Source organism: Capra hircus, chromosome 8 (genome assembly GCF_001704415.2).
Source record: "Capra hircus breed San Clemente chromosome 8, ASM170441v1, whole genome shotgun sequence".
NCBI lineage: Eukaryota > Metazoa > Chordata > Mammalia > Artiodactyla > Bovidae > Capra > Capra hircus.
Genome location: NC_030815.1, coordinates 103,094,063 through 103,115,672, shown reverse-complemented (window position 1 = coordinate 103,115,672; position 21,610 = coordinate 103,094,063). Strand labels below are relative to the sequence as shown.

The window sequence follows — 21,610 nt, the reverse complement described above, 5'->3', positions numbered from 1 at the left end:
AGATTCTAATGTTGGAGGCAGACAACCCACACAGCCCTGGAAAAGTAGGTGGTACCATACCGTCTTTTTACAGAGGTAAAAACTAAGATTCAGAGAGGTCAAGTGACTTGCCAAAGGTCACACAGCACCTAGCGCCCAGAAGGCACTCATTCAACATCTGTTGAAAGAAGGAAAAGATGGCTGGATAAGGAAATGGTTCAAACTCAGGTCATCCCAAATTCTGTGCGCTTCTGCACTCCTTGCGCCTTCTTACCCACTGGCAGCAGAGATCTGTGTAACTTCAAAGAGCCTGGCCTGCATGTCAGGACACCCTGTTTTTCATAAGGATCAAATTCCTTCATTCATCTCCTAGATAGTCATGGAGTATCTGCTGCAGGCCAGGCACTCAGCTGGGTCTCCCTGAGGTGACGCTTGGAAAAAGTGCAAGGGCGTGCAAATGCCAGCGGCCTGAGCGTGAATAAATAAGGCCTTGACTCGCCTCCTCCTGGGCGTGGGGCTTCTGTGCAGCTTCTGTGCAGCCTCTGTGAACCGCAGCCTCCCCGCCCCTACTGACCTGGGGCCAAGCTCAGCTTTTCCATGCTCCCCCCCGCTCCCGGGGCTCCCACAGAGCTCCCTCCCAAAGTGGCTACAACTCCTGGCCAGCCTGGGCCCACAGCTGTGTCTCAGCCTCTGCCAGTCTGTCCCGTGCCCCTTGAGATCCATGCAGAACAGGTCAGATACAGTCTTGAAAACCCTCTCAGGGGCTTCCCTAGTGGCTCAGTGGTAAAGAATCCTGCCTGCTGATGCAGGAGACACAGGTTTGATCCCTGGTCCCAGAAGATCCCACACGCGGTGGAGCAACTAAGTCCGTGTCCCACACCTGCTGAGACTGTGCTCTAGAGCCCAAGAGTCGCAACCACTGAGCCCACAAGCTGTGACTACTGAAGCCCGCGTACCCTAGAGCCCATGCTCCGCAACGAGGGAAGCCACGGCAATAAGCCCGAGCAGCACTGAAAGCCCAGCGCAGCCAAACATAAATGCATAGAAATTATGTTTTCAAAAAAGGAAACAAAATCTTCTCAGGCTCCGAAAGGACCTGCAGTGAATTATAAGAAGGGAATTCTCCCAAAGCCGGTCACAGAGGACAGACAGCCTCAGGGAGAGGAAAGACGTTATCACCCAACAAATCTAGAACTCCCAGGTGGCCCTGGAGATCCCTCAACTTGCTTCCTCACAGGAGGTGGGAGCTATTATCGTCTTCCATTCTGCAGAAACTGAAGCTTAGCGTGAGTCAGGGCTGCAGAGCTAGGAAGGAGTGGAGTCAGGATTTAAACCCAGATTGGTGTGTGCCCAGACTGGAGACAATTAAATCTCATGCCCGGGCACTGCAGCTTCCGCTCTGCTGGGGTTACATCCCAAACGTATGTATATGAGGATTCTGGGTGGGGACAAGGGGGAAGAGAAGGAACACTGGTCAGAATCAGTTTTTGTCGCTGTTTCTCAAAGACACCACTTCGATTAATCCTTTCTGCTATCTGGTGAAATATAAATGACCAGCTTGCCACAGCAGACTGGACAAAGCTTCTAGAAGCCTCTTGGTTCCTCCTAGAGTAAGATTAGGTTCTGAGCTGGGGGGCGGGCAGGATGAGGGACGTCAGGCAGGATGGCACCCAGACAGACTGATGTCTTTCCTCTTGCCCTCTCCTGTTCTGGGCTGGAGAAGCAGGAAGAGCCTTGGTCCCCACAGAAAATGCATCCCAACTCCTCCTTCAAGATCATTCCAGGTGCCCTTGGCCAAGTCTTTTGTCTCCCTGGCCCTGGTCCCCTCCTTCATAGAGCAGGGGTCAGGGCACACATCCTACCCTCTGGACCAGTTTCTACAAGGTCCTAAAGGAAGATGCTGCATGTGTGAAAATAACTCATGAATGTGCTAGGTATAGAAACAGAAGATGTTCTAGCCACTGAACACTTCACTTCAGATCAAGGACAGGGCCTCCCTCTCTCAAGCCCCTGGCCTCTAAGCCCTGAGTCCTAGCATCTCAGAGTGGACACTTAAGGGGTAGATTGGAACGCGCTGATCTTGTGGTCTGGAGCCGGAGCATAAACTTCAGCTCGGCCTCCAACGTGCTGTGTGGCTTCTGAGTGAATCCCGGCCCTTTCTGGACCCAGTCTCTAGGCTCCCCACCTGCACAATGGCAAGGGTGAATTGAATGATCCCTAAGCACCCATCCACTGAACAGGTCAACTCCAGCACCTTCTTTGATCAGGGTGGGAGGAGTTCCAGACCAGTTCTGGCAAGAGGCCTCACCTCCTGCTGACCTGCATCACTGAACTCCGGGAGAAGAGTCCACAGCTCAGGCAGCCGGAAGGCCCGAGGCAGAGTCTACACCCTGGGAACCTGCTCCTGCTCCAGCTCTGCAGGCTGGTCCACGGCCTCTCTCACTCTACATCACACACAGCCCTGGGGGACAGGGTTGGCGAACTCCACTCGGCAGGGTGGAGACCCTACACTTCACCCTCCTCTGTCAGAGGGGGCCAATTCACCCCCTTTCAACCTCACAGCCAGCGAGGCTGGCAGCCCCACAGCTTGGGAGGCTCAGCTTGGGAGGCTGAGCTGTCACAGGCCAAAGGTAGCTGGCGCCTGAGTAGGATTGGGTAGCCTGGAGCGGGGAGAAGCCTGCTTCCCTCAGCTCCCCGCACCCTACCCTGCCAATTTCAGAATGCGGGACCTGAACAGAATGTTGACATAATTGCAAAGCAATGCATACAGTTTCCATAAGTTCTACAATACGGTTATAATAAAAACGGGCTCTCAGTCCCCTTGGAGACAGACTGAATAAATATTATTCCTCATGATTATTAAAACTCATTAAATGTGTTTGTAAGGCCTGGGAATTCCCAGCATCTACCAGTGCCTCCACATTGCGGGGAGCCTAACCCCAAGCCCAGGGCCTGGTGGGAGACTCGGCCCCGGGAAGGAGGAACCCACGCGGTGGTCATCTTCAAGGCAGGAGAACAGAGCGGAGGCCCGAGCTTTCTGGAAACTCCATCTCATCAGTCGCCCCCACCGGAGGAATTGGCCTCCAGCTGCAGAAAGGTCGTTGCCCCTGGAGACAATCCCAGGCACGCTGGAGGCATCAACCCCAAGACGCTGTCCTGCATGCAGAATGTTCTTTCTCTTTCCCTGATTGTTTGCGCTCACCCTGACCCTTCTTACCCCAAACTCCTCTACCAGGGTCCACAAATCAAACGTCTTACAAGAGCCGAGCAGGTAAGAGAAACGAGATGAAAGGACTGTGTTGGAAGACCAATCAAGAGATGTGTGGATGAGTACAGACAAGAGCGGGCTTGTCCTGTCCAAGGAAGCAGCCACAACCCAGCCACAGCCCGTGGGCCACTGCCTCTCTCCCTTCTTCCAAGAAAAGCTGGTCACCCTATTATAAGAAATCTCTAACATTCAAAAACTATTAATCACTTATTAAATATTTTTAAACAATGTTGCATGTGCCAAACAAAACATATTCAGGACTACCCATGGATAACCTTCGCCTGAAACTTGCGGACAAGCCAGGAGGCTGGAGGAGCTCTGGTCCAGGAGTCAGAGAGCTGGCCTTTGGGGACTGCGGGACCAGGGGCCAGTCAGTGCGTGGTTTTTCTTCACCCACTCAACCTTTACAGTTATGTTAGCGAACAGTCACCTGGGGCTTGGGCCAACCAAAGCCCAGAGCTGCTCTTACCTGGACGGGGCCACCAGACCCAAGATCATCCCAGAGGACCACAGATCTGAGGCAGGATGTACAATAATGAATATGGGAGAGATGGAGGCATGGGGGGGCCCGGGTTCAAGTCAAGGCTCTGCCCATAACCAGCTCTTCGGTCTAGCTTCTCTTCCTCTGCCCTGATCAAGGGCAACCGCCCAGCCGCCCCTATCAGCCACTCAAGCTCCAAGCAGAACACACACCCACCAACTCTTACCGGCAAACCACAGTCTCCCTTGGGTCCCGGAGGTCCCATCAGCAGCAGGAAAGGTGTGGGTCCCACCAGGTGGAAGAACGAATAGCCAGTACTGATGGGTTGAGGGCTGGAGGACAGGAATCGCGCTGGGGCCAGGGCTGGGGCCAGGGTGGTCTGCTGCCTGGCCCGGGGCTGTCTGGGGTTGGACCCCCTTGTCGGATCGTTCAGCGGGACATCCCGGGCTGCCTTCCCGGATCTGAGCGGGACGGGCTTCCGGGGTCTGGCTTTCTTTGTGGCTTCTGATCCAGTGGGTTTCTTGCTTCCAGTGGAGGCTGAACCAGGAGCAAAGGTGGGAGGCATTGCTGTGGCCCTTGGCCGAGCGGTCCTGGGAGGGCTAGGACTGGGGACAGGTGACGGGGGCAGGACTGTGGCTGGGGGAGGTCTGTGTGTGCTGGTGCGGGCAGGAGCCGGCACACTGGCATGACTACTCATCTTGGCCTCAGCCTGGACCACTGGGGGCAGAGGCCTTTTAGAGGAGGCAGCAGCTGGAGGTAGGGGCCGGGCTCTGGGTGGCAGGAGTCTGGGCATGCCGGGGTTCCTCTGGATCGGCTTCACTGTGGGACGGGAGACTTTGGCAGGAATGGGCTGGGAAGTAGGTAGCACCGGCTTCTTGGTGGGTGGGGCTGGCTTTGTGAAGGCAGGCGGAGCTGTCTTCTGGGTGGGGCGGGGGCTTCTGACGGGGGCAATTGAAGGAGAAAGGGCTGAAGGTGTGGCGGGGTGCCTTTTGGAGGTCTTGGTGGCTGTGTTCTTCTGCAGTGGCTGGACAGGTCTAGGGGAGCTGGTGGGAGAGACTGGGGACACGGGAGGAGGCCCTTCACTGGCTGATAGCTTGGCTGGGGGCAGGGGGGTCCAGGCTGGATGGGATGCGATGGGCTGGGGCGGGCGTGTGGTGCTAGTCCTCATGGGCCTGATGGGCACGGCAGGCCCCACAGTCACCCCAGGCCCCCTGCCTGCCGGCCGTGACTCCAGGGCCGGCGTGGCAGTGGTCAGATTCTCCAGGCCCAACCGGGCGAGGTCGGTCTGGAAGACGAGGGGTGTGCCAGAGTCTCGGGGGAAGAAGGGTCCCAGCTGGGGCCGGTAGGTGTCAGCCTGTCCACACTGCTTTCTCAGGTGGGTACAGTAATTGTGAGCGACCTGCGCCACGGGGTAGATACTGAACTGGCACAGGGCCCCCTCGAACTGGACTGCATGCGGGCTCATCTTCCCAAAGAGGAACAAGCCATCAGGGTCGAGCGCTGGGTCCCTGTGGAAAGGCAGCGAGACGGGCACCCGGCGCTGCCCACAGGCTGTCACCAGGGTGACCGTGCGGCCGTGGAGCTCCAGGGCCAGGTGGTGCCAGCGCCCGTCGTGGACATCGAGGTCGAAGGCCACAGAACGCCGGGGCCCCAGGTGGACCACAGTCTTGCCGGGGAGGAACTGCAGGCCCAGCTGCAGCTTGCGCTTCCGGCTGCGGACGGCGAAGAGGAAGGCATGGTTCACCCGGTGGGAGCAGAGGCTGAGCACCAGCGCCAGCTCCGTGCCCAGGGCGGTGGGGACGACGGCGGCCGTGGGAGCCTGGAGCCGGGCCCGCTGAGTGAAGATGAAGCCCGTCTGGAAGGGGATGACCCCTGGGGGTGGGGGGCTCCGGCCGCCCGCCGCCTTTGTCCAGCTGAGGCCCAGCCGCTGGAGGACGTCCACATCTGGAGAGGGAGGGCAGGAGGGGAGAGAGGGCACGATCAGGGCCTGCTTCCGGCCACAGCGACAGTGAGGACAGCCCACCCACTGCTGCTTGCCGCCCCTCGGCTGTGACTGACAGAGCAGAGCTGGAACCCGCCCCTTGCTGGGCTGTGTGATCCTGTGTATATACAGACCGTCCATCACGTCCAATGCAGTTACAGCCCCATACAACAAATGTCACACCCTAAGTCAAAGATGCACTTAATATACCTACCCTAGTGAGCATCACAGTTTAGCCTGCTACTACTGCTGCTGCTAAGTTACTTCAGTCGTGTCCGACTCTATGTGACCCCATAGACGGCAGCCCACCAGGCTCCCTCGTCCCTGAGATTCTCCAGGCAAGAACACTGGAGTGGGTTGCCATTTCCTTCTCCAATGCATGAAAGTGAAAGGTGAAAGTGAAGTCGCTCAGTCGTGTCCAACCCTTAGCGACCCCATGGACTGCAGCCCACCAGGCTCCTCTGTCCATGGGATTTTCCAGGCAAGAATACTGGAGTGGGGTGCCATTGCCTTCTCCACAGTTTAGCCTAGCCTACCTTAAACTCAGAACACTTACCGTTAGGCTAAATCATCTCACACAAAGCCTGAAAGTGAAAGTTGCCTAGTCATATCCAACTCTTTGTGACCCCATGGACTATACAGTCCATGGAATTCTCCAGGCCAGAATATTGGAGCGGGTAGACCTTCCCTTCTCCAGAAGATATTCCCAACCCAGGGATGGAGCCCAGGTCTCCCGCTTTGGGCAAATTCTCTACCAGCTGAGCCACAAGGGAAGCCCAAGAATACTGGAGCGGGTAGCCTATGCCTTCTCCAGAAGATCTTCCCAACCTAGGAATCGAACCTGGGTGAACTGCAGGTGAATTCTTTACCAACTGAGCTATCAGGGAAGCCCCCATACAAAGCCTATTTTACAACAAAGTGCTGAATATCTCATATAATATATTGAGGCTATACTAAAAACAGGGCTTCTCTGGTGGCTCAGATGGTAAAGAATCTGCCTACAGTGCAGAAGACCCAGGTTTGACCCCTGGATCAGGAAGATCCCCTGGAGAAGGGAATGGCAACCCACTCCAGTATTCTTGCCTGGAGAATCCCATGGACAGAAGAGCCTGGCGGGCTATAGTCCATGTGGTCGCAAAGAGTTGGACGTGACTGAGCAACTATCTCACACACACATACTAAAACTGAGACACAGAACGATCGTGCTGGTTCAGAACGGTTTAAGTGTATGGGTTGTTTCCCTCTGTGATCCTATGGTCAACTGGGAGCTGTGGCTGCTGCTGCCTGGTGTACAAGAGACAATCATACTGCATATCGCTAGCCCAGGAGAAGACCAAAAAGATCAAAGTCAAACACCCCAAGTACAGTTTCACTTTTGCACCATCATTAAGTCAAAAAATCATAAACTGAATCATTATAAGTTAAGGGCCACCTGTGAGCGGCTAAAAACACAGACACTGAAGCCAAACTTCCTGAGTTCAAATCCTAGCTCCACCACTTACTAGGGTTGTGACTTCAGTGCCTCAGTTTTCCCGTCTTTTAGATGGGATAACAGTAGTACCAAAACTCAGAAGGACGTGGTGAAGATTAAATGAGCTAATGCACTTGGGGGGAAAAAGAGGCCTGGCACAAAATAAGCATGTTTGAAGGATAGCTATTGATATGAAAAATAATGATAATCACCAAATGCTAGAGCTAACAGTATTAGAGACTGCCCAATGTGGCGTGTTGGATGGAGGAGCCTGGTAGGCTGCAGTCCATGGGGTCGCAGAGTCGGACACGACTGAAGCGACTTAGTAGCAGTAGCAGCAATGTGGCGTGTTTCCCCCTTTCTCTGCCTCAAAAGCCATCTCCTCCGGGAAGCAGTCCCATAAGTGAGGGACCAACAGGAATGTTCATGGCACCAGAGCTCGGTAAGGATGTCCAGGGGACTGGACTAGTTCCACCATCTTCAGGAACCCTAGTCTGCTAGAGCAGACCGGGGGAGCCGCTGTCTACACAGAAGGCAGAGGACATTTCCAGTGACCCCCCCTCTTCCCCGTGTGGCTTTGGAGAGAGCAGAGGAAGTAATCAAGGCATTCTTGTAACCTCTGTCCTCTGGCAAAGGGTTTGGACAACTGACCGTGGTCTGGCCAGGTCACATCCGCCTGGTAATTACACTGGCAAGAGCTTGCCAGAGCAAAAAGAGGGTTTCCAGGGTGTTTATGGAAAGGTTTCCTGACCTTGCCTCTCATCGGGTCATTCAACCTCCTTCAGTCAGCTGAGCTGCCAGCACCTGTAGACGCCTGCTCGGCAGCCCCATCTCAGCAGGAAAGGACAGACTCCATCTGGAACTGGGCTCTGGGAAAGGCCCATAGACCCCCTCCCCTGAGCTGAGTATCCTGACCCCTAAATGTGGAATGCTCTCTCCCTCATCACCTAGAGTAAAGGGCGTGTGCTGGGCTGAATGCAGCCAGCTCTTCATAGACCCTAGGCTGACTGCTGTGAGATGGATGGACAGAGAGATAAATGGGCTGGGAGAAACTCAGAACCTGGGCGCTGGCAGCATGGCAGCATAATGGCTCCATAGCAGGCTTTGCAAACAGAAGGCTGGACTTTAGAGCCGGACAAGACCACCTGTAGGTCTGGACTCTGAGCCTCCATTCCTCCGCTGTAAGATGAGGCTACAAAGAGTGCTGACATCATCAGGGCCCTGGGAGATGATAAGGTGGTCTTCCTCTTGATCCTCACCCACCCCTGCACTCTGTGCTTCTGATTAAGTTTCTTCCCGCACTGCCCTCCCCCGCCCAGCCCATCTCCCATCGCCAAGCCAGTCTCCCTGCCTGTAAGACAAGGGGAACCAGACCTGGAGGTGGTCAGAGTCCTAAGAATGTTCCAAACACTGTAGCTACAGGCTGCTGTTTCAGGCTTGAAGGCTCTTATTCCTCTCTAGGACCCAAGGGCCTTTACTTCCCTTCAAATTCCTCCTTTCTCCCACCTCTGTCTGTCCCCAGGTCCTAAGCTAAAACAAGCCACCATTTAAGGATTCTCTGAGTAGCAGCATCTTTTATACACTTAATCACAGAAAGCCGCTTACTATCACAAAACACTTCTCACTATAAACAACTTAAAAGGGAGGAGCTTCTCAGAAGGGCAGAAAGCCACCTCTCCTCTCTCCGCGCCCCACCTCACCTGGGACCGAAAAGCTCCCAGCCCTGCAGACCTCTCTCTCTGCACCCTACCACTTATAGCCCCTTGAGCTGCCCCTGGGAAGATGACAACTGGCCAGGCCCAGGGGCACCAAGGAGGCTCCCTTTATCACCCTCTCCAGGTGGGCTCTAAAGCTGCCACCAGGCAGTCCCCAGGCCTCCCCCACACTCGCTGCAGTTCAGGGGCCAAGTCCTCCCAACTCAGCCACCTGGAGCTGGCAGAGGTGGTCACCACTAAGCCTCCAGGAACCTTTGATCACTGCGGGCTCCACGGAGACACAGAAGGACCACTCTTGCCCCAACTTCACAGGTAAATATATAATCAACAATAAGAGGAAGAACTAATGTTTATTGAGCATTTACTATGTACCAAGTGCTTTACAAGCATTAACTCTTGACTCTCTCCATCATCTATGAAGCAAGTACTGTCTGTCATCCCCCCTCTTTCGGATAAGAGGGTGAGAAAGCTGAGCCATATATAGTGTTGGGTTGGCCAAAGGTTCATTTGGGCCCCCATAATGAATGAACTTTTTGGCCAACCCAATAACTTGCCCAGGGTCACACAGCTTATTATAATCAGAGGCACAGCTGGGCTTGAAACCCAGGCTGCTTGGCCCCAGGCCCTTCCTTCATCACTGTGCCTTCCTGCGCTGGAGCCCCTTGACTGCTTGAAGGCAGGCTAGAGACGCAAGCAGGAAGGATCCCATCAGAGGAGAGGAGCTGGGGGACCTGGGAATGAATTCAGCCCAACGCCGAGATGGAGGGACCCGGCCAGCTGGCCACAGCAAGATCCCTTTATTATATAAACCTGGCTTCACTGCCCCAGCCTCTCTGCCCCCTACCCCCCTTCCCAGTGCCTGACTCAGGACTCTGGACAGCTGTTCACCTACTTTGTGGGGGAAATAGCAAGCTTGGAAAATATGACATTTGCGGCAGAAGTCTCTTCCGGGCACATCCCTCCCCTCCCAGGGGCCCAATCCCTGCCAGCAGCCAGGTCAGGCCACAGGGGCTCTGGGAGTGCCCGGGTGCCTGTCCCAGCACACGGGCCGGGCGTGGAGGAGGGGGAGGGGCTGCTATTTTAAGAGGCATTGTGGCTGCTTGACAAACAGATGTGGGAGAGGTTTCAGTTTCCATGGGTAGCTATGTAGCCAGTCCCCCCGGCCCCCCGCCGTCCGGGGCCCCCTGGACAGATCCTCAGGGACAGCAGGGAAAAGCAGCATCTCACGGGAAGGGGAGTGCAGATCACAGGAGTAGGCCAGGATGCTGGAGTCCTTCATGCCTCTTGTCAGCCCTTCTTGGGGTACCCATCAGACAAAGGGGGACAACTGAGGCTTACTGACCTAGTGTAACTTACATTCTGCCTTGGAGAGGAACAAAAGCATCGCCTCTCTACATTTCTGCACTGAGCGCTTCCTACCCTCACAAAACATCAAACGGGATGCTTTCAAGGCTGGAGCGAATTCGTTAATGATTGGCTCCACTCTACTGATGAGAAAATCGAGGTACTGAGTTCCCCATTAGGGGCACCAATGTCTCCTACCCCTGCGTTCCCAGATCCCTTCCGTCCTGCTTTGTCTCCCCGCGGACAAAGAGAAGAGACAGTTACCTTCAGGAGCTCCTTGGGTGGAGGCCAGGTGACAGGCGAGCGAGACTAAGATCCAGGTGAAGAGAAACCCCCTAGAGACCAGGAGACACAAGCAGATGCGGCATCAGCTTCCACCCCTCACATCCAGATCCGGCCGGGGAGTTGGGAGGGAATCCTCCAGCCCCAGTCCCACCCCGGTCCTGCCCAGGGGAGGTGGGAGGTGAGGTGCAGACTCTAGGACTCCATTGGACCAGCCCATACTCCTGGGGTCCAGGCACAGCCTTCTGAAAAAGGAACTGCTTACATAGTACAAATACAATCTCGCTTTTTACAGATCAGTGAATCAAGGTCACAGGCAGGAAGCCCTGCCCTGGAGACTCGGGGTCCAGATCAAAATCTGCCACTGATGCCCTGGGCCACAAAAGACCAGCCCCTGCCCCTCCCTGTCTCTGGACCTCAGTCTCCCCATCTGCATTATGGCCTCAGGATCTTGAGACCCAATAGGCAGCAGAGCCAGGGAGGAAAGGTCAGCAGGAAGACCAGAGGGGTCTGCTTAAATGACAGGTATCTTCAAAGGGCAGGAAAGAGAAGAACTCAGTCTCCAGACTCAGGGCCAGGGGTGGGAGACGACCGTTTAGCCAGGACCACTGCACATTAAGGAAGCTGCCTACTAGCTTCATGCTCACAGAAAATGGAAGAGGGAGGAGAGAAGAGGAGATGATGGGGAGTCAGGCCCCCCCGACCCAGGTGCAAACCTGGCCCCATTGCATACCAGCTGTATGACCCTGGATGAGTCCCTCAGCCTCCCTGAGCCTGTCTCCTTCTCTGCAATTCAGCTGACGTTCCCTATCTTGTAAGCCAGGCGTGAGGATTAAATGAGCTCATGCATGTCAAGGGCTCGGACTGCTGCCAGCCACAGAAGTGTTTCTCAGACCAACCCTGCTGCCCTTGCAAGCTGGGTCCCAGAAGGGTTAATGCTCTGCTCAGGGGCTCCTGCCAAGATGGGCAGAGGCAGTGATCTGATTTCACCTTCCTGTGGGAGCAGCCACTGGTGACACCCGAAGCCACTGGGGCATCTGATCCCCAGGCAGGCAAAGGGGAGGGCGGCACGTGGCCAGAGCCGGCCAGCCAGGAGGCAGGCAGAAAGAACCCCGCCAGGCGGGTGGTGAGGGCAAAGGCTGGGACACGCTGGCCCAGGATCCATTTCCAAGAGGAAGGCTAGGATGATGTGCTTCTGGGGAATTGTGTAATCCAGGAAACCCATCTGCCAGAGTAGATGTCGGGAGCCCCAGGTTCTTCCTAGCTCCCTGGAGGCCTTGGAAAACAAGCTCACACTCTGTGATTTAATAGCAAATCCTCCAATTTAATTGTAATTAGCATCAATGGTAATCCTGACCTAGACAATGTGGAAGGCACTGGTGGTTACCTACCCATAGCCTCCCCCCTCTTCTTGCTTGTTCAGGAACTTCAAAGGAAATTGGATGACTCTGGGTAGATCTAAGTCCATCTTGGGAATTTGCCATGCCAGTGACTGGTTTAGGCCTGCATATATGACGCAAATGTGGCCAATGAGATGTCAGGAATGTCTGTCAGGACCTCGAAGAAAGCATTTCAAAGGAACACAGTAAGGGCTTTCTTCTAGCCTTTGAATGCTGTTGAGTGAAGACTTGCTGCTGCAGCCGTTTTGTGAACATGAGGTAACAAGCCACGTGAACATGTGAGAATGCCAGAAAGGAAAAACGGTGGGTGTCTGATGACACTTGAGATGCTAAACTGGCCAATCCTATGACGGCTTTTCCTTTGGACCTCTTGACATAGGAGGTAATGAGTCCCTTACTGCTTAAGCCATGTTCAGTTGGGAATTACATGCAGCTAGCTGAAACAGCACTCAGACGCTGATGGCGGTGCCTTGAAAGCCTTCAGCTTCTGGGCCTCAGCACAAGCTGGTCTCAAGGGCTCTGGACTCCACTCTTTTGCCTGATCAGCTCCCACTCGTGGGTTAGAGTCTAGCCAGGATGTCATTTCCCACAGTCTGCTGCATGTACCTCCCCAGGTATCCCATGTGTGTCTGTCTATCTTCCTGTCTCATTTTCCAACTCAAGTCCCTGAAGGGCAGGGCCCACGTCTGTCTTGGATTCCCAGCACCTGGCAGGCATGTAGTAAATGTTCAGTGTATTTTTACAGAAGAAATGAATGTCATCTGGAACTATAGGACTCTGGACTTTAAAAAGTTTCTTCTCAAAGACTTCCTGCCACTAGGCCCACCCCACCTCTGACTTTTTCCAAGGATGCTCCTGGATAACCCTTTCTCCCTTCCTTCTCTTCTCCAATCTGCTGCCACTGCTGTGAGAATGCTTTTTACGTGGGACCTGTCCTCCCTGCCTCCAGCTTACCATCAGCAATAACAAAAGGTCAGTGCCTAGCTGTCCTGAGTTGGGGAGATGGGTAGAGGCTGACCCTCCTGGCATGACCTGCCTACTTGGAGTAAATGGTAGCCCCATCAGCTATGACAAGCAATAAGAGGTAGCTCTTTTTGATTTGACAAAAACTTAGCCTTAGGGAGGGCAGGTACTTTCTCAAGGTCACCGTGGGCAGACTCTGGGGACTAGGTACTTTTTCCCATACCCACCAGGTAGCTACTCCAGGAAACTGGCCAGATCTACTGAGGAAGAGCCATCTCCTACATCCTAGTCTTGGTAGTTCCAAAGCACAACCGCATATCAAAGGCTCTGAGAAGTTCTGCAATAAAGAAATCAACTGCCCTTTCTGTTGATCAGCAGTCCCTGAAACTAGAGGACCAGGGAACTCATTTCTCCTGAGAAGACCTCCTCAGAAGACAGTGCTCCTGGCTCTGCAGGGTTCCTGCAACCTCACTAGTTTCTCTTTCATTTCCTTTCTGTCTCCTCTTCTCTCAGCCTTTTCCAGGCACCAGCCCTCACTCCTTGAGTCTCTCCCTGTGTCGTCACATCCACCCTTCTTAGGATGCTCCCCAAGCTGATAAAGACAGGTCAGGTGGAGAAGAGAGGGTATAAGAACCACGCACATCCTTCTTGGTCAATTTCTCCTGCTGGAGTTATGCCAAGGTGACTACCCTGTAGAGAATAAAAGGATAAATTCAGAGGCAATAGTTGTAATCCCAGGAGAAAGAAGACTCCCAGGAGAGATGGGATCAGACTACCCCCTTCAATTAAGCTTCCTAACACCATGGTTTCTCACTCGAGAATTTCAGCCCTGAAAGAGCTATTTAAAAAAATATTTGTCTCCCTTTCATTCACCTCAACAAATGCAACTGACCCTCTCAGACCTGGATTCCTTGTGCACTTGACCCAGAAACTGCCAAAGTATAGCAAGGGAGTGTAGAGTGCGAATAAAGTGGGCTTTCCTGGTGGCTCAGCTGGTAGAGAATCCGCCTGCAATGTGGCAGACCTGGGTTCGATCCCTGGGTTGGGAAGATCCCCTAGAGAAGGGAACAGCTACCCATTCCAGGATTCTGGCCTGGAGAGTTCCATGGACTATATAGTCCGTGGGGTTGTGACGAGTCGGACACGACTGTGCGACTTCCACTTCACTTCATAGAGTGGGAGAAGGTCCTCTGAGATCATTTCGAGGTCAGATTCTAGTCTCATCCCCTTTGTAGAGATGGGCCACTGGAGCCCAGAGAGGGGAAGCAACTTGCCCAAAGCCACACAGCATGCCAGTGACCCACATCATCTGATTCTACTACTTAGCAGACCATTTTCGCTTGACTCATCCCAAGAAGAAATCAAAGACTTACAGGGACTTCCTACTTGCCAGAGACCAGAGTCCCAGCCTTCACCAACCGGAACAGAGATGCAGCCTAGGGAGCCAACAGCCATCTAAGTAAGCTCCAGGCCTGGAAAGTTGGCTCCCAGAGGGAGGCCCTGCCGATTCTTTTGCTCCCGTTCCAATCCTATTTAGGCTACTGCTAATAACGTTTAGTGCCTGCGCTGGCTCAGAGCTTTGTTCTTCCAGACTTCTGTTTTCACCGCTGACTCGTGGGCCTTGGCTCAGTGAAGCCAGGGCTCCAGAATGTCGGGAAGACCAGGGCACAGGGGCCAGAGACAGCAGAAGGCGGCCGGAACGGAAGCCATGAGTTCGGGAGCCTGACCTTGGAGACACAGCCTGGCCACCAAGCCCTCCAAAAAGGGAACCCAGGTGTTCCTCTCTCCTGCAAAAAAGCCCTCTGCCAGTACACCCAAAGCGGTTACTCCTGGAGCACGAGGCTGCCAGAACCTGCAGCTGGCTTGCATGGTTTCTTCCTCCATCCTTGCTACCCAAGAACACAGGGGAACTTCAGGGACTGATACCAGTCTGAACATCCACTGAGTGCTCAAGCTAAGACCCGGGGCATAGAAACATGAGGCCAAGTGGACCCATGGTCTCTGGGCTTGGCTCTGCGCCCATGGAGTGAGCTGGGAAGGATGCTGGCCAAAGGACCACAGAAAAGAGAAGAGGGGTGGACCTGTCCCACCTGCCTCCATGGGTTGGCCAGGCCCTATGTGCCCAGACAGCCACGCCCAGGCCTTCTTCGCACCTTACACCTCTTCTATGGGAACACAGACAGGTCATCTGTCTGGACAGGATGCAGCCCAGAATTTTCCAGCTGACTCACACATCCATTCAAGATGAAGTGAATAATGATACAAATAGCAGCTGCCGTTTATTGAGCACTTACTATATGCCAGGCCCTGCTCTAAAAGCCTTTTACAAGCACAGCCCCACTAATCCTCACCAAACCCTGCTTGCTGGAAATGAAGATGCCTGTTTGGGGGCAAGAAAAAGGAGAAGCAGAAAGGCAAGGCGCCCGCCCCAGCTTGCAGAACAGAGGCAGGGATTCACACGGCCTGACTGCCATGCTCTCCCGGCTCATGGGTGTGAGTTTATGTTTTGCTTCCGTTTCCACCATCAACTGAAATGGCATTTCGTGGGTCGGGCAGGTTTTGGGGTATCAAGAGGGTCCCTGAAACACAGAGAGGGAGGAAGAGAATATGCCAATAAAGTAACAGGTAGAGTGTGCTCAGAGAGGGACAGACAGGGGGTTACATGTGGAGGGCAGGGTCCCCACCAATGCAACACCAGGGTTGCTGATGGCTACCAGATTGAGCCTGGGGGGTGGGGGGGTGGGGTACAGTAGGCTTATGGAAGCATAAGGAAGGGGGGGAGTGCTCTGAGGACAGGGAGGATGGAGAAGCAAAGAGAAGCCAGGGATGCTCCATAACAGTGTCCTGGAACCTGATCTGGAAGGTGCAGAAGAGCAAAGCTAGGAGACCCGAGGGCGTAGCATCTGGGGCGCTGCACCAGCAAGGGAGGCAGAGGCTGGGCCTCAGAGCCACGTGACTGCCCACTTGCCTAAAGCTTGGGCCCCACTGTGGGGTGCTCTCCTGGCACCGCTTTTCTACCCAACCGCTGGCATCTGCCCTGGCACAGGGTCTTCTGGAGAAAATGAGTCAGCAGTGCGCTTACTGGTGGTGGTGGTGGTAATGGGGGGTGTGTGTGTGTATGTGTGTGTGCATGCATTGCGGTGGGAGGGGGGGAGTGTGGGAGAATCTCAGCCAGCCAGCTTTTTCCAAGACATGGGAAAGAAAGGGGGCGGCATCGCCCCCCTGATCCCAGCGCAGAGGGGGCAGGACCCGGTGAGGCAGGGCGGAGCTGCAACCCAGACTAGCCTCTTGGGAACAGTCCCTGCTCCTGGGGGCAGGATGGGCAGGGAGCAAGTTCTCTGCTTCTCCAGGCAGGCGGTGAGCATGAAGCCCAGTCCGCGGGGCCGGAGGGGCTGCTCCCCGCCTGCTCACTCCCACACACACCCACGCACATGCTCCTGCACACGCCCACTCTTTACAACTCCTACTCCGCAGGGTGGCAACCAGATTCCCTGGCCCTCAGGGGCCCGCGGGGGCTCACATCTGTGCCAAGAGGGGTTCGAATTAGTCATCTCCCCGGGCCCTTTCTGCCCTGACATGCTGGTTCTCACTTTTTCTAACACACATGACGGGAAAGCAACAGCAACTCAGGACCACCCCCACTCCCACCGCCCCCCTCCCGCCCCTCCCCTAGCAAGGAAGCGCCGAGACACACAGACCCAAACAGACTGACACACACGCGGCGATTTCCAGAAACAGGGGACGTGCAAAGACACACAGACACCGAGACAGAAGCAGGAGTCTTGGAAATCTGCAGACGGTTTCCCAAGAACAGACAGAAACCGAGACTTACAGGCTGAGGACCTGTGGACACCCAACTGGAACACGGAGACCCCTCCTCCCCCAAGCATCCAAAGAGCCCCCTCCTCTCCCCCGCCCACCGCTCCAGGCGCCACCCCCAGCCCTCAATCTCTACCCCGGGGCGGGCTCTGCAGCGACCCTCCCCAGCTCAGCCCCCGCCCCAACGCGATCCGGCCGCCGCGCCAGGCGGGGCAGGGCGGGCAGCGCTCGGCTCGCCAACCCTCTCCGGGCCGGGGGCGCTGCCCGCGTTAACCCTTGGCGGCCAGCCCTGCAGGGGCGCAGGAAGGGGCAGGAAGCTGACGTTCCGCTGGAAGCGTCCCGCGCGGCGGGGAACCCCAGCCTGCCCCGGGGCTGGAGCCGCCAGAAGCTGGGGAGGGGGCGTCCCCGAGCCCGTACTCACCCCCCTTGCGCCGCCGCCGCCGCCGCTGTGCCTCGGGTCCCCCGCGCCGATCCCGCTCCCATGGCGGGCCCCTACTTCATGCTCCCGAGCCCGGGGGGCAAGTGTGGGCGCGCCCCATGGGGCCGCCAGCCCCCCGCCCCGCCGCGCCAGGCCGGCTCAGAGCGCGCGGCCCCCGCGCCCCCAGCGCAGTCCGGCTCCCAGGGGCGCCCGAGCAAGCAGGCAGGGCGGCCGGAGCTCCGCGGGCGCCCGCGCCAGGCCCATGGTCCCAGGAGTCCCGGCGCCGCGCTCGCCCCTGCCTCGCTCTTTTCTGCTTCCACCGAAAAGGAAGAAGAAGCAGAAGAAGAAAAAAAAAAAGATGATCAAACTTTTGGAGGCGGGCTGCTGGCGGTCCCCGGAGACAGAGCAAGGCCGGGCGAGGGCGCGCGGAGGGCGGTAGAAGCTGCCTCCCCGCCGGCCTGGGGGAGGAGAGGAAAAGGAAGGATTTGGGGGAAATGAAGGCGATTTAAAGTCTCGGCCCGCGGTGGCTCTCCACCTTCTCTCCTCCCCGCGCCGGGCCGCCCTCTGCTGCCCCCTGCTGCCCCCTGCCGGACACAGCCGGGGACACAGCCTCCGCGCGCCCACGACTGTCCCGCGGGGACACCCCACCCCCAGCCCCCTTGTAAAGATGGGGAAACTGAGATTCACAGAAAGGAGAGGGTCGGCCAAGACTGTACAGCAGGATGTTCGCAGTTCGGAGATTCGGGACCTCTTTGTGAGACTGGGAGTCCCTGAGTTGGGGGCAGATAGAGAAGGTAAGGGGACATACTACTGCTGAAAGGAACCCGAGGTCCCAAGGAGTTCCAGGGATAAATCTGGGACCAGCCCTGATTCTCATAAAAACAGCAACCAGTGTCCCACCACACACACACACACACACACACACACACACACACACACACACACACACACACACACCCCTATTTTCGTCTCAGATTCACAGCATCCTGGAGAACGGACTTTCCTGGGCACGTAGTGGGTGGGTTTCTTAAATGCTGGTCACCTCTCTCCCCAATTTTCCCTGGTGGCTCAGACCATAAAGTGTCTGCCTGCAAAGCAGGAGATCTCTCTCTCCTCTGTACGAGGTAAGAAACGCGAGTTTAACCTACCTCCCCACCTCAGCGTAGACCAAGGTCTCACTCAGACCACCCCGCACCCCCCGCCGCCGGAGCGCAGAAATGCACGCCTTGAAGACGCCACAAGCACCTGGCGAATTCGCACACTCCCAGGTCCAGTCCGAACCCTGGCATTAGAAGCCCCTCCGCCTCCACCTCCAACGGCTTTTCACATTCCCACACATTTCTACACTTGCTCCAAGTTCAGACACACACTCACTCACATGCAAGCGCAGCCACGCACTCCTTCTGGGCTCACACGAACCCACCCTGGGGTGTCTGGAATCGAGCGCACACCCAGACTCCACACACGCAGATGCATGCACATTAGTGCTTACATGCGCGTAAATGCACACTAGCCTAGTCAGATCCTCCCAACGTACACAGCCGCGTGCATACTTCTCATACATACCTTCACGTGCGCACACACCCAACGTTGCCCAAGTGCACACACAGTCGCGCTCTACCCCCAGCTGCACAGAGCTTTCCGCTAGTGCCCATTGCACGCGGAGGGCACACACTCGCTCCTCGCACGTGCACCCCCTCCCCACTCGCGCGTATCTTTACGCACACACACACCCGTATCCCTAGCGCTCCAGGAACCCCGGGGCACTTACTGGATCCCTAGGTGCGAGGCTGGACGGTCGGTCCTTCCTCGGGCGCCTAACGGCATTTGTATTCATGGGTCCCCGCAGCCCCGGGAGCGGGCGCGGGGGCGGGGGTGCGGGGTCCCCTTCCCTAAACTGGGCGCGGGCGCTCGGAGCGCAGCGGCACCGGGAGGGGCATGGGCGCGCTGGGCTGCGCCACCCGCCGGGTCCGCCTGCGCTCGAACTTCAGCCGCTCTGCGTCCTCGGACTCCAGCACGGGCTCCGGGTGCGGGGGGCGGTTCATAGGTGCAGGGGCCGCGGCGCCCGCCGGGCCTTTTGAAGTCTCCGCTGGGGGCGGGGAGGGGGCACTGAAGGCAGCCTTTTAAACCGTGGCTGCACGCGGGCTCGGTCGAGCAAGGTGTCTGGTTTCAGCAACTTTAGGAAAAGTCCCAAGCCGAAGGAGGGGAGGGTGGTGGGGGGAGGAGGGAGCGTAAGGCGAGCCAAGCAAGTTAGAAAAAGCAGCAGCAAGGCTGTGTGAGGCTTCCTGCAGGGGGCAGAGCACCCGAGGCTGCCAGGAGGGAGGCTCAGCTTGGTACTGCGGTACCGCAGGCGGCTGGATGGCACGTGGACCCACCCTCGCATGGCCACGTTGAACTTGAGTTCTTAACCTCCACCTGGCCGAGCCCCAGGCGTGCAGAAACACCCCCCAAATCTGCACAAACTGTACCTGTTTGTGCGTTCTTCTGGGGGAAAGGGGCCACCGGTTCTTGGGTTTTCAGAAGTCCAGGACTCCTGAAGACTGAGAACTCCTAGACCAATCATCCTTGATGTGTTTTGAGCTGCCTCCTTTAAGCTGGCCTTTATTTACATTTTTTGCTGTTTTGTTCATCGTGGATTTTTTGACGTGTATGTATGACATTTTTAAAATATTGCATTAAAATGTTATGTACCTTGAGTTTTTTTTTTTTTTAGCCACTAAGTCGTGTCCGATTCTTGCTACCCTTTAGGCACCCCCCTCCCCTTAGATATAAAATTTCATTACTAAGGGTTTGGGGCGTCCCTTAGTATTTTCTTTTCTTATTAATTTTTATTGGAGTATAGTTGCTTTACATGTTGTGTTAGCTTCTGTGGTACAGCAGTGCATCAGCTATATGTATGCAAATACCCCTCCTTTGGGGACTTTCTTTCCGCTAGTATCTTGCAGCTCACATGCCTGCCCTGAGCCTGGTGCAGCACTGTTCTAAATGCCACCACTTATGAAAGGCCTGTTATCTCTGTTTTTCAGATGAGAAAATGGAGATTCTGAATAACTTTCAGAAGGTTAAATAACTTTCCTGAGATCACTAAGCTGTTCAGTGATGGAGGTGGGATTGGAACCTGGGTTGTCTGATTCCTGTCTTCGCAGCTGAGCATGATAATTCAAATGTTAGCCTTTAAAGGATTCTGAGCAGATCTTTGCCAACCTCTCCAGCTTCATATTCTGCCTGGTGAGCACCCTCTTTCTGGTGCCTGGACCCAGGCTCTGGACAAGCTGGCCCGTTTCAAAGTCTTGTCCATGCTGTCTCTTCCCAGGTTCTTCTCTCCCCTAAACCCTCTTTCTGCATGTTCACACACTCTCTGTCCTTTTAGGTGAAGCTCAAAGCTCTGCCCTGCACCCATATTTTAAAAAATTATTTTATTTGTTTATTTTGCTGTGCTCGGTCTTCTTTGCCGCACAGGCTTTTTCTCTAGTTGTGGCAAGCGGGGCTACTCTCTACCTGCGGCGGCTTTCCGGTGAGATGGCGTCTCTTGTTGCTGAGCACGAGCTGTAGGGCACATGGGCTTCAGTAGCTGGGGCTCCAGAGCACAGGCTCAGTAGTTGCCCCCAGACTTAGTCGCCCTGTGGCACGTGGGATCTTCCTGGATCAGGGATCGAACCCGTGTCTCCTGCACCTGTGTCTCCAATGAGCCACCAGGGAAGCCACCCCCTCCAGCCCATATTGTAGTGCACATCACGTGGTATTGTCATGCTTAGATCTAACCCCATACCCAGCATAAAGCCTAGAATAAAAAAGATGCTCAAACCATTAATAATTTAAATGAATTTCTTTAACTGCTACAACTCCTCCAATGTGCTAACCCCTGTTCAAAGTTGGGGGAAGAGGGTCTGCCACTATGGAGTGAAGACAAAGAAATGTGTACCTGCTCCTGCTTCCCGGGCACGCACACATTTGTATTGTGGTCAGCACCTTGGGGCTGCGAAAGGAGTCTGTATGGGAGACATCAGGTGCTGCCATGTCATAGGGAACCCCCTGAACTCACATAAATATAACACAAGAAGAATGTGGTAGATACCATCAGAGAGATACAGATGAATTGAATTGTCAAGCCGACTGAGGGATAGAGAGAAACCAAGGAAGACTCCCAGGAGGAGGTAGGCGTTGGCTCCCAAGTGTCTGTTGGATAAACCTACAGCCATGGGGGATGACAACTCCAGTGGAAGAGTCACAAAAGGGCCAAGGGGGTGGGAGCAGATTTCAGGCAGAAGGACTGAGGGGAGCCCAAGAGGAGAAACCACCCAGTTTTCCCCATGGCGCCATGTGGGTGATGATGTGCAACTTACCGGCCAGAAGGACATTTCCAGGCAAGAGCATGTATTTTCTCCAAGGTCAGACAGCAGGTCAGTGGCTCAGTTCCAATGTTTTTCCAAATTTTATTCCCAAATCTGAGTGTGACGTGGTGAGCCCTAGGGAGCCTTGCTTCCTTGAG

The 21,610-nt window shown here is 55.4% G+C and overlaps 1 protein-coding gene across 5 annotated transcripts in view; it reads right to left on the bottom strand.

Annotated features, from left to right (window-relative positions):
• The window catches only part of COL27A1 (collagen type XXVII alpha 1 chain), a 151,534-nt gene extending 132,571 nt beyond the window's left edge, over positions 1-18,963 (bottom strand). For 4 of the 5 annotated variants that reach the window (XR_001918483.1, XM_018052661.1, XM_018052663.1 and 1 more), the window contains exons 1-3: positions 17,125-17,641; positions 10,504-10,574; positions 3,955-5,672 (exon numbers count right to left, since the gene is read on the bottom strand). Coding sequence is in view for 4 of the 5 variants with exons in the window: in XM_018052661.1 (XP_017908150.1) it covers positions 3,955-5,672; positions 10,504-10,574; positions 17,125-17,186 (1,851 nt within the window). In the remaining variant the exon portion in view is untranslated. Of the gene's footprint in view, positions 1-3,954; positions 5,673-10,503; positions 10,575-17,124; positions 17,642-18,892 lie in introns of those variants that run through there. The other variant, XM_018052662.1, reaches the window with a different exon arrangement.